General features: G+C 44.6%; 1 protein-coding gene across 1 annotated transcript in view; it reads left to right on the top strand.

Annotated features, from left to right (window-relative positions):
- The first annotated feature begins 7,500 nt into the window (after positions 1-7,500).
- STX18 (syntaxin 18) overlaps positions 7,501-12,640 on the top strand; it is a 108,519-nt gene continuing 103,379 nt past the window's right edge. Inside the window, exon 1 of the mRNA XM_043906197.1 lies at positions 7,501-7,759. Coding sequence (XP_043762132.1) covers positions 7,592-7,759 — 168 coding nt within the window. The 5' untranslated portion in view covers positions 7,501-7,591. The remainder of the gene's footprint in view (positions 7,760-12,640) is intronic.

Raw genomic sequence — 12,640 nt, 5'->3', positions numbered from 1 at the left:
GCATGGAAACCCACTCCAGTATTTCTGCCTGGAGAATCCCATGGACAGAGGAGCCTAGCAGGCTATAGTCCCTGGGGTCACAAAGAGTTGGACACGATTCTCATGCAACAATTCTGTTGGCTATTTTTATCTTTACTTCACAGATGAAGAAATAACTTCTAAAGATCTCACTACTAATAAGTGGCTGGGATTTGAACATGACAGTGTAAGATTCAGAGCCTGGACTCTTGCCACAGTGCCAGGCTAAGATCCATTTTCTGCTCCAAAGAGTCTCATCAAGAGTGGGATGACTGAAATGGCCAGAAAGGAGGACCATAAGAATATCTTCTCTACTGCCCTATTCCTGGAGCTGAGTCCCCTTTCTCACTCATGCTGATCTTCTCTGAGCCCTGGAGAATTTCATTCTTCAGACATGTCATTTAAAACAATGAACTCTGTTATTGCACTTACTACATTTAGTTATAAAGATCTGTATAGTCAAAGCCACAGTTTTTCCAGTAGTCATATACATATGGGAGGCTTGGACTTTGGCTGAGTGCCAAAGAATTGATGCTTTCGAATTGTGGTGCTGGAGAAGACTCTTGAGAGTCCCTTGGACAGCAAGGAAATCCAACCAATTGATCCTAAATGAAATTAACCCTGAATATTCATTGGAAGGACTGATGCTGAAGCTCCAATACTTTGGCCACCAGATGCTGAGTCAATTCTTTGGAAAAGACCCTAATGCTGGGAAAGATTGAGGGCAGGAGGAGAAGGGCCAACAGAGGATGAGATGGTTGAATGGCATCGCTGACTCAACAGACATGAGTTTGGACAAACTCCGAGAGATAGTGAAGGGCAGGAAACCCTGGCGTGCTGCAGTTCATGGGGTCGCAAAGAGTCAGACACAACTTAGTGGCTAAACGACAACAGAAGGTGGAGACTTCAGCTTTGTTTTTATCTTTTCAGTACCTAGCATGGTGCCACTTTTTGAGTAGACACTGGAAATGTGTTTGGAATCTCCCTGAATGCATGGATGGATATAACACACACAAATCCATACTTACCAATCACCCCAATTCCCAAATCAAAAGTGCTTATATGATACATATAAGGGTAGAAACACATGGGTCCCTTTCTATAAATGCCTCTCTTTTACTTCCACCTCCAACTCTGCCCCCTCCACAAAGCTGGTTTGGGAGCATCAAACAGTTGAGAGATAAAGAACTGAATTTCATTTTCCACAATAACTCAAGGTGTGACCTTGGACAAGTTGCTTGTTTTCTCATCTGAATTATGAGGGGAATGGCCTGGATGGTATTTGAGCCCCCTTTCTGTCCTAAATTCCCATAATTCTATGGCTATTACCTACCTTAATCAGACTTATCTAAATAATCACAAAAAAACACCACTTCATGCTGGAGAAACACAGTCATAATAGACTAAGCAAAACCAAATGCCCTTCAATATCCTGTTGTGAACTATAAAATGTCCCCTAAAATCACATTTTCCCCTTGAAACAGGATGTAAGAAAAACATTTTCCTATTAAATCCTTTTAAAGTGCAAGGGAAAGCATTTACTCTGTGATTTGCCATCCAACTCAATAAAAAGGGGAGGATTCAGCCATGTTAATTACAGAAGATACTGTCAGAAAAGCAAAGGCGGTGGAAATTCAGGTTGGAAACCAAGATGCCACGCCAACAACATGATGTGCGAGTTTTCTGGAAGGAGCTTCCAAATGTGTATTGAGCAGTTTATTTCTGCCATTATGTGGGGAAAACCAGTAAATGAGTTTTTATGAAGTGATTTATGAAACTCCCGGGGTGGAGGGAGGGAGAGCTGGGAGGAAGTGGCATCATACAACCCTGTGGGGCAGAGTGGAGAGAGAGGGCTTGAACTTTGGTAGCTGTTGATTACATTGTTGCAAGCTGTATCCTCCGAAAGGGGTTAGGCAAAGTGGGACACTTTCCTTAAAAGAGGTAAAAGAGGCTACAAGATTTCAGAGGAAATCTTGGTACTTGAGATACCTGAAAGCCTCCTGTTAGATTAGAGCCTTTAAGCGGCAGAGATTCTGTTTTCCTTATTTCTGTAGTCCCTTGGAGTGTTACAGGAGCAGGGCTAGAAACATTGCTCCAGAAATGGAAAAAGAAGAGGTGGATCTCTCTGTTCATCCAGGATGACAGCAAGAGGCGTCTACTCAGCTCATAATCAGCTCTCTTTTCTGTTGGCGTGAACCCCTTGCTCTGTGTATGTATGGTTAGTCACTCAGTCGGGTCGACTTTTTGTGACCCCATGGGCTGTAGCCCACCAGGCTCCCCTGTTCATGGGATTTCCCATGGCAAGAATACCGGAGTGGGCTGCTATTTCCTTCTCCAGGGGATCTTTCCTACCCAGGGCTTGAACTCAGGTCTCTTGCATTGCAGGCAGATTCTTTACCATCTGAACCACCAGGAAGCCCCGTGGTAGGCAGAATAATAGCCCACCACGGATGTCCAAGCCTTAATCCCTGGAAAGTGTGAGTACTATTACTAGGTAAGGTGGAATGGAGGTTGCAGATGGAATTGAGGTTGTTAATCAGCTGGCCTCCAGATACGGAGATTATCTCAGACTATTGGGTGAGCCCAATATAATCACAAGAGTTCTTAAACATAGAAGAGGGAGGAGCAGAGCTGGTGTCAAATGATGGGTTGTAAGAAAAGTGATGCAGTTCTCAGAAACCTATTTATCTTGTGTATCTAAAAATTTATACCTATTAGCAAACCCCCTTCCCCAGCCGCTGGCAACCACTATTCTTTTCTCTCCTTCTATGGGTTTGACTATGTTGTTGTTATTCTTGCTTAGTCACTAAGTCATGTCCAACTCTTTGTGACCCCATGGACTGCAGCACACTAGGCTCCTCTGACCATGGGATTTTCCAGGCAAGAACAGTGGAGTGGGTAGCCATTTCCTCTTCCAGGGGATCTTTTTGACCAAGAGATTGAGCCTGTGTCTCCTGAATTGGCAGGCAGATTCTTTACCATCTGAGCCACCAGGGAAGCCCTTGATTATTTTAGATACTTTATATAAGTGCAATCATGAAGTATTTATTCTTCTGTGAATGGCCTCTTTCACTTCACATAATGTCTTCAAGTTTAATCTGTTGTTGTACATTGCAGGATTTCCTTCTTTTTTAAGACTGAATAATATTCCACTGTATGTATATATCATGTTCCTTTTTTGAACCCACTCATCTATTAATGGATATTTAGATAGCTTCCATGTCTGAGTGCTTGTGTATAGTGCTGCTATGAACATGGAAGTATAACTATCTCTTTAATATTCCAATTTCAATTCTTTCAGCTAAATATCCAAAATTAGAATTGTTGGCTTATATGGTAGTTCTGTTTCTAATGTTGTGAGAAAACTCCATATTGTTTTCCATAGTGACTACACCATTCTGCACACCAATCAACAGTGTACAAGGGTTCCAATTTCTCCATCATCCTGACTTCTTTAACAAGGTTTGTTCTTAGGAACAAAAGTTTATTCTTTGAGCTTCCCATACCTAGAGTCATGGTCCTTTTTAGAGCCCCCGAGAATAAATATTTTTTTGATGAATTTGTTTAGGTCCACATCCTAAAGTGAAAACACACATTCTCCAAGTTCTCTCCTCTTGGCATTGTGAGTTCCACCATGACATGGGCAGCCTTCCAGGGTTTGTCACTCTAATCCTCAGGTCTTTCCTATTGGTTCAGTTCAGTGCTTAGTCACGTCCAACTCTTTGTGACCCCATGGACTACAGCATGCCAGGCTTCCCTGTCCATCACCAATTCCCAGAGCCTACTCAAACTCATGTCCTGTTGGTTAGATCTAGGTATAACCTAACAGGTCCTTCCTCTCTGTCCTTTACCTACTGAAAGATAACACTGTAATGATTATAAGAGACTATTTTACAAGATATCTGGATATAGGCTGTATCAGTTAGGATAAGATAATTATGCTACAGTAACAAACAACCACACATCTCCGTGGACAAGAGCAAAGGTTTACTTCTCACTGCCGGCACACGTCCTTGGTTGGCTGTGCTCTGCGTGCTCTTTACTCAGGGACTCAGGCTCATGACCCAGCGGTTATGTCACAGATTGCCATGATGGAGGGAGAAGAGAGAACAGTGTATCACATGTTAACTCTTAAATTTGCTGCCCAGAACCAACACATGTCACTTTTCAAAGCTAAAAGGAATTACCCGATCATGTTAGTCATCAATAGGCCAAGGAGCTATAATCCTCCCCTCGGAGGGACCAAGACTATGACTGAACAATAAAACAGATGGTTTCCAGTTACCGTTTATATATTAATAGTAACTGTGGCAAGTCTGTGATTTCTTGGACACAGAAAACTGGTTTCTCTGTATTGCCTTGTAGGGATTTATACTTCCAGGCATTGAGCACCCTCCATACAGCAGTAATGCCTGCTCACTAGGGTGGTAGGGCAATGAAACCAACATCTTTATAAAGGATGCAACAGTGACAAAGCCTCAGTGGCTGACAGCAAGTCTACTTTCTCACTCACAGCACAGTTCTGTCAGGACTTGGGTATCTGGGTGGGCCAGATTACCCTCTTTTTGGCAGAGGCTGCATTTAATGACTTTTATGAGAGCCCCAAATGATTCTAAGCTGCCTTCATCTATCCTCATTGTATGGAGGGTGCTATTACAGGGAACTATTGATTATCTTCAAGAATTTCAATATGCCTCACTGTTTTTCAAGAGAAGAGAGCCTAGTCTAATGAATGAAGCATTGTTACAAATGAAACATAATTTAGATACCATTTCACACTAAGCAGTTTGTAATACACTTCCACTATGCTTCTGTTCTTCCTTTTTATCCATATCTCTTCTTGGCTTTAGGAGGTTTCGAATAGTTATTAAGTCCATGGTCAACTGAAGTGACCTTGCTCTTTGAGGTTAGAGGAGTAAAATAAGATAATAAAAATGCAACATTTTTCATCCCATGGCCTGTGGGATACAAAAGATCTTTGTAACTTTTCTAGGAATTTGATGTGCTTGTGGTCACTTGTGGCTTTAGAGTCTGATGTTTTGAGCTCACTTGGGTCTCATCTCCATAATCTCCTTTGCTCTTTGCAGATACGGACAAAAAAACTTAGACTTTTCTCCGGAACTTTTAACCAAAAAACCCGACCCCAACACACTACTCACTGAAGGCTTGTAGTTCGGCCCCCTCCCACTCAAAAACCCCATGCAATGGGCTTACTCTCTCCTCTCCTGGCCCTTGCCTGGGTTCTGGTTCCTCCCTCTTACTCTTAATTCAATCCAATCCCGTTCATTTTCTTACGCAGGGTGCTTTAACTCTTCTTTGCTTCTACTCTGCCCCAGGCTTACCTTCACAGAAGCCAGAGACTCAATGTCTAGATAAAACAAGGGGCGGTTTCTGCGAGATGGAATCATTGGTAGAGATTTTGTAATTTCTTTCTCAATTTCTCTCCCTTACTCTGTTGGCAGAAGAAAGCCGTATGAAAATTTATTTTCATCATACAGGAGGGCTGAAGTGGCTGCAGTTTGGGTTTCAAATACTATTTTCCCTCTTCCTTTCAGGTACTTATGGACTTTCTTGACATCTATTTGTGATCAACTTATTTAACACAGAGGGCCTTAAACTTTTGGTCTCAGCAATCCTTCACACTCTTAAACAAAAATTACTAAGGGCTCCCAAAAACTACTTGTGTCGATGTGGGTTTTTGTTATAGATACCTACCGTATTAGAAATGAAAACAAAACTTTCAAATATTCATTCAGTTAAAAACAAAGAATGCATACATCTTAACACAAGTGACATTTTGTGTGTGTGTGTGAAACATATTACCAAAACAACTTAGAATTGTTTTAGATTTTTGCAAATCTCTTTTAAAGTTTGACTTAATAGAATACAGCTGTTCTGCACAGTGTTTTGTAACATCACAAGCCACCCAGCCTCTAGGAAACCTAATTGTGCACAGTTCATGCAAGAATAAGAACTAAAAGACAAATAATGTCTTGGTATGAAAATAATTTTTATTTTGCCTACCACTATGACAACCACATTTTAATACATATTCTAGTTGCGCATCCTCTCAAAAAGAAAACAAATCATGAAACCAAAGAGACCTTGAATTAAATCTGAACCTTGAACCAAACTGTAGAAAGAACTCATTGACTAAAGTGCAGTCAACTTAAAAAAGCATACATGAGGATGAACAGAAACCAGCCAAACTCTTCCATCTTTGTCTCTAACTCATAAATTCCTACTCATTCTTCAAATCTGCTTTCTCTATAGAGTGATGCCTTCTCTATAGAGCTTTCCCCACTGTAGTTAGTAACAAGAATGATAGAAATAATGTTATCACTAATAAAGGTAACTAACTGTCATTGGTCTCAAGGAGTGAGTTCAGTCGCTCAGTCATGTCTGACTCTTTGCGACCCCATGAACTGCAGCATGCCAGGCCTCCCTGTTGATCACCAACTCCCAGAGTTTACTCAAACTCATGTCCATTGAGTTGGTGATGCCATCCATCTCATCCTCTGTTGTCCCCTTCTCCTCTCACCTTCAATCTTTCCCAGCATCAGGGTCTTTTCCAATGAGTCAGCTCTTCCCATCAGGTGGCCAAAGTATTGGAGTTTCAACTTCAGCATCAGTCCTTCCAATGAACATTCAGGACTGATTTCCTTTAGGATGGACTGGTTGGATCTCCTTGCAGTCCAAGGACTCTCAAGAGTCTTCTCCAACACCACAGTTCAAAAGCATTAATTCTTCAGCGCTCAGCTTTCTTTATTGTCCAGCTCTCACATCCATACATGACTACTGGAAAAACCATAGCCTTGACTAGACGGACCTTTGTTGGCAAAGTTATGTCTCTGCTTTTTAACATGCTGTCTAAGTTGGTCATAACTTTTCTCCCAAGGAGTTAGCGCCTTTTTATTTCAAGCAATGCCAAAACACTGCAGGTGTTATCTCGCTTAACTTTCACACTAACACTGAGGAAGGTGCTGGCTTCACTTTACAGATCAGGTGGGTGAAGACTGGAAAAGAAAGGCCTCTAGTCCTGTGCCCTGCATACCTGATCCGCCCTACCACTTACTGCACCCAGATGGTCACCATCCATGTGCTTTGGTCCCGCACAAGGTGGGTTGATGAGGTCTGGGTCAGGCTGGGTCGCCTCCTGTCCCCCGGCAACCCGCGCGGCCGGGCTCAGGTAATGCCTGGAGCCACGAGAAAGGATCCAGCTTCCCGATCCCTTAGTTCCCGGGGCCTACACGCCGCAAGCGAGCTCGGGGAGCTCGGGACTCCGGGACCTTTCCACGCGCAGCCAAGCCCGCCGAGGTTTGCCGGGAGGAAAAAGTGGCTCTGGTATGAGCGTCGCCGAGGGAACGGGTCCACGCCCGCGGCGGGAGGCCGGAACCTTTCTCCTCTCTCCGCGGCAGCCCCGCGCGAGGCGGAACTGTTTTTCTCGCATCGCTGTTGTCGGGCGGAGGGGTGCGGACACCGGAACGGTCCTCCAGCTGGCGGGTCGTCGCGCCGCGGTCGCCGGCTGCTGACGTGGGCCGGCCTGGTGGGGCAAGAGTGGGTGCGGGTCGCCATGGCGGTGGACATCACACTGCTGTTCAGGGCCAGCGTCAAGACCGTGAAGACGCGCAACAAAGCACTGGGAGTGGCAGTGGGCGGCGGGGTGGAGGGCAGCCGCGACGAGCTGTTTCGCCGGAGCCCCAGGCCCAAGGGCGACTTCTCAAGCCGAGCGCGCGAAGTGGTGAGCTGGTTGCTATGGAAACGGCGGGCTGGAGACCGGGGGGCGCGGACCCCAAACCGCACTGTCTGTGTCCGGTAGAGCAGTGTGTCAAAGAAGAGCCTGGGGAAGGTGGTGTGAAGAGGGGAGCGGGAGAGTTGGTCCCGGAGAGCTGACGGCTGTCTTGGGAAACTAACAGTCTTGGGTCTTCCCTGGTGCTCAGACGGTAAAGCGTCTGCCTTCAATGCGGGAGGACCCAGGTTCGATCCCAGGGTTGGGAAGATCCCCTGGAGAAAGGAAAATGGCAACCCACTCCAGTACTCTTGCCTGGAAAATTCCATGGACGGAGGAGCGAGCCTGGTAGGCTACAGTCCATGACTCATAAAGAGCAAACTTCACTTCACTTTAGGTCGAAGAATGGGGACGCATGTTGGGAACTCAGAACTCTGTCAAGTTCATGGGCTGCTTCGTGAGGTAGTGCTTTCGCTGTCACTCTGCAGACCTGAACGCCGGCGAGGCTTCCCCCATAGTCCTCTGCTTTCCTGTCGCAGCACTGACCGCGGTTTATTACTTCTTTGGTTTAGTCGTCTCATCGCCTTCCCCTTCCTTGCCCTGCCTCGAGATCGCGTTCAACTGATCTCTCACTTCCCCTTGCTTCTCGCAATAGATCAGGACTCAGGCTAGGAGCCGGCTAGTTTTTAGGGTGATCTTTCACAAACATGCTCTATTCCAGTCATCTAAACTCCTTTCTGTTTCCTGAACACAGCCGACTTTCGTTCAGGAGAGCCGTGACCTCCTCCTTAAGGGCAGGAATAGTGTTGACTTCACCGCAGAATCCCCAAAGCCTGACTCCTAACATTGCTTAGTAAATGTTTGTTGAAGGAATCAATGAACAAATGGTTGTCTGTCTTGCCCGCTACACTGGAAACTCTGTAAGGGGAGAGAGAAAGTTTGCCAGGTTCACTTTTGTATCCTTGCCACCAAGGATGGATCTAGTTTTTGTGGAGCTTGAAGCTTATACAGTTCTGTCTGTCCTCTTTAAGAAATAAAAATCCAAAATCACAATAAAAGGTTCAGAGCTTTGGGAGGTGCACGGGAGGGGCCCTGAGGCTTAAACTTCATGGTAAATCCACTTCTGTTTGATACACAGGGCATGCAGTGTCTGGTGCTTTGTAGACAGTCACATTTTTCAATGAATATATGTATGCATGAATTAGGGAGTAGCAGTGTGCAAAGGATATTCAAGCCTTGGAAGGAAAGTTGGTTCAGATGTATATATTCAGTCCATCAGAAAGCATCTATTAAGTGCCTACTTTCTGACCACCATTGTGTTAGAATAATGTGATTTAAAAGGAATGGTGGGCAGGCGTATTACCAAAAGAAATGTCACAAAGCCTTGTAGATGTCATGTGGGACACAAAGGAGAGTGTGTTCAGTTAGACCTCAGGGCCAAGAGAGGCTTTACTGAGGAGATGATGCCTGAAACAAATCTTGTAGGGAGAGTTGTTGGTTCCAATGCAGACAGGGTGGAGAAGGGCCTCTGAGGCTAAGAGAACAGTGTGTACAAAGGTGTGAAGCTAGGTAACATTATGCACAACTTATTTATACTCAATATGTGTCTACTGGTTGAATTACAGATTAGTAATGGCATTTCAGATTCTGGGAGGAGGAATTTTTCTTAGCTGAACAACTCCAAACAGTGATAATTATGGCTCTTGGCAATGTGATCTTGACTCATTTGGACAGTGGGATTAATGGGGATCTTGGGAGTAGAAACTGGGTCTTAAATTTAGAAGAACTGGATTCCAGTCTGCTACTTAGAAGTGGGTGACTTGAGCAAGTCCTGTTACCTGTGTCTCACATCCCCTTTCTATAAAATGGGCATGATAATACCCTGCTTAACTGGTAAGCTAATTATTAGGATCTTATGAGACCTTGTACATATCGTAAAGAGCTATAATGATTATTATTGTTCCTTTTCACCCCCTACCCTGATTCCAGGTAGGCCATTTAGATGTATTTTCATCAGTGTCATGAAACTTTATTCCTTACACCACTTACCTCTCTTGTACTTTCATTCTTTCTTGCAAAGGGAAACCAAGTCAATTCATAAAGGAATCTGAAAATCTTGTTCAGGTGCTAATAGCATCACTAGAGGAGACAGCAGCTTTCCTCTGTCGAGGTGAAACTATCCGCGATAGCAAATGTGTGGCAAGTGGGCAGCTCTTCCTCTCTCTCCCCTCTCTGGGACCGTGAAAGCTGGTGTTAATTTCCCAGCAGATCCCTATTGCTCAGAATCCCGTGCAACACTGCCCCAGGCAGCTATTATCAGTTGTTGGATCTGATATTCAAGTTGAAATTTACTAACATCCTATCTAATATATATTAGTAATAAAAATAGAATATGTATGCCTAAAGCAGAACCATGGACTTTTTTTTCTTTTTAGTACTTAAAGGGACCTGAAGTTTGTGTTGTTTAGGCTTCTCATTTTGTAGATGGGCAAACTGATATTCAGGTAAGTAAAATGCCTTGCCTTGCCCAGAGTAATAATTAATGAGGTCAAAGGGCAGAGCCAGAGGAAGAAGCCAGGTCCTTTGACCCCAGTTGAATGTTGTTTATTTCCCATCCCACGCATACATTTCCACTCTTAATTTTAAACCAAAAGTTCCTTAGTTGAGTTTCTTCTTCCTGAATTAATACTGAATTCATAACTGGATACTGAATAAGATTTGGAGCAGAAAGACCTGAATTTGAACGCCTCTTATTTACTGCAAGACCTTGGGAAAGTTAATTAATCACAATTTCCTCACTTCTAAAATAGAGTGAGTCATAGCAACTTGATAAGGTGGTTATGCATGTGAAATGAGAAAATGTGTGCAAGTGCTTGCATGAGTGTGAATTGTTCTGGTTGCAAGTAAGGGTAACCTCTTGTAAACTACCTGGAGGAGGAAATGGCAACCCACTCCAGTACTCTTGCCTGGAAAATCCCATGGACAGAGGAGCCTGGTGGGCTACAGTCCATGGGGTTTCAAAGAGTCAGACATGACTGAGCAACTGAGCACCCAGCACTGTGTAAACTAACCTGAGGAAAATAGGAATGGTTTGGCTCATATACCTGTGAAACACAGGAAGGAGCTTCTTTCTTTAGCTCTTACCCGTAAAACTCCAGAAAAGGGCTCTAGTTGGTTCTGCCTGGGTCCTGAGCCCTCGTTAGGAACTCATTTAGTTGTGTCTGACTGTGACCCCATGGACTGCAGGCCACCAGGCTTCTCTGTCCATGGGATTCTTCAAGCAAGAATACTAGAGTAGGTTGCCATTCCCTTCTCCAGGGGATTTTGCCGACCCAGGGATTGAACCCAGGTCTCCTGCATCGCAGGCAGATTCTTTAGCATCTGAGCCATCAGGGAAGCCCTCCTTATGGCTTGGCCAATAGATGGGTTGAATGCTATTATGGCTGCCCCACCAGAATCTTGGAAAAGGGAGTACTGTGTCTAAAAATCAGGGAGTAAGGGATACTGGGCAGGCAAAATCAACACAGATGTTCTTTCTAGTCCCTAGCACAGTGTCTGACCTGCTTTCACGTTACCTGCCTGGTCTTCAGCTCCATGGGGAAGAAAAAACTAGAATTGTGGGAGTTTGTATTGACAGGCTTCATGCGGGAATGTATCTGGAGGTGCCTCCTAGGGGGCAGCTCTTTCATTCTCTTATTTATAAAAGTTACAGAGGCCAGGGGAAGCAACATGCAGCAAACCAAGACGCCTCTAAGCAGCCAAACTGAGTGTGCACGAACAGCGGGAGCCAGCCTACGGGACGTCAGGAGACCTGTGTCCTGGCCCACGTTCAGCCATGAGGGGCAGACCACCTAGTCTTTCTGCGCCTCAGTGTCCACCTTGGTAAAACTGACAGCTTAGGCTATGACTGTAGCAGTTTCTTATAAAGCAGAGATAACTGTATTTACACCTAAGATAAACAGTGGCTCTGAGTATTTGTTGGGAATTCTGTTCTCAGATTAGGCATGCAGGTGAGTTTTTCTTTATTATACATTGCTTCTGTGAAAGCTAAGTGTCATTTATTTTTTATTTTTATCTTGAGTTCCTGACTTCAAATCAGACTTTTTACAGCAGCCCAAAGGCAAATGGTCTGTTCCCTGCTCCCGTCCCGGGCGCCCTTCCTCTCTGCTCTAGCTGCTCTGGCCTCCTTGCTCTGCTCACACCCTCCAGGCACATCCCCACCTCAGGACCTTTGTGCGTGTTCCCTTGACCTGGAGCAGTTCTCTCCTTGGTGCCACGTGGTTTGGTCTTTAGGCCTCTGCTCATGTGTTGCCTCAGTGACCCCTTCTTCCACTGCCCTGAGTGAAGTAGCATCCTTTTTCTCTTTACTCTGCTTTATTCCTGTTATCTAACATACTGTGTATCCATCGACCTTTTTATCCACTGGAACATATACTTCATGAAAACAAAGACTCCTTAGGTTTTAGAGCAGTGCAGGATAGGTTCTCAGTAAATGTTTCTTGAATTAATGAATGAATGTTATATATTATTATGTCACTTTGCTTTGAATTTTTGGAGCTGGTTGATCTCTGTCTAAGGCTCCTTCCAATTCCAGAAAATGTGTGAGCCTGACATGACTCCTTAATATTATATAGCATGTATGTATACTTAGGGGCTTCCCTGGTGACTCAGATGGTAAAGAATCTGCCTGCAATGCAGGATTCTCAGGTTCTGTCTCTGGGTTGGGAAGATGCCCTGAAGGAGGAAATGGCAACCCACTCCAGTATTCTTACCTGGGAAATACCGTGGACAGAGAAGCTTGGTGGGCCATAGTCCGTGGGGTTGCAGAGTCGGCCATGACTGAGTGACCTACAGGCACGCACGTACACTTAATCCAGTGTCTGGAGTAAACAT

The sequence above is a fragment of the Cervus elaphus genome, chromosome 6 (assembly GCF_910594005.1).
Source record: "Cervus elaphus chromosome 6, mCerEla1.1, whole genome shotgun sequence".
NCBI classification, from domain to species: domain Eukaryota; kingdom Metazoa; phylum Chordata; class Mammalia; order Artiodactyla; family Cervidae; genus Cervus; species Cervus elaphus.
The sequence above is the reverse complement of the archived record's forward strand: the minus strand, read 5'-3'. Positions and strand labels throughout refer to the sequence as shown.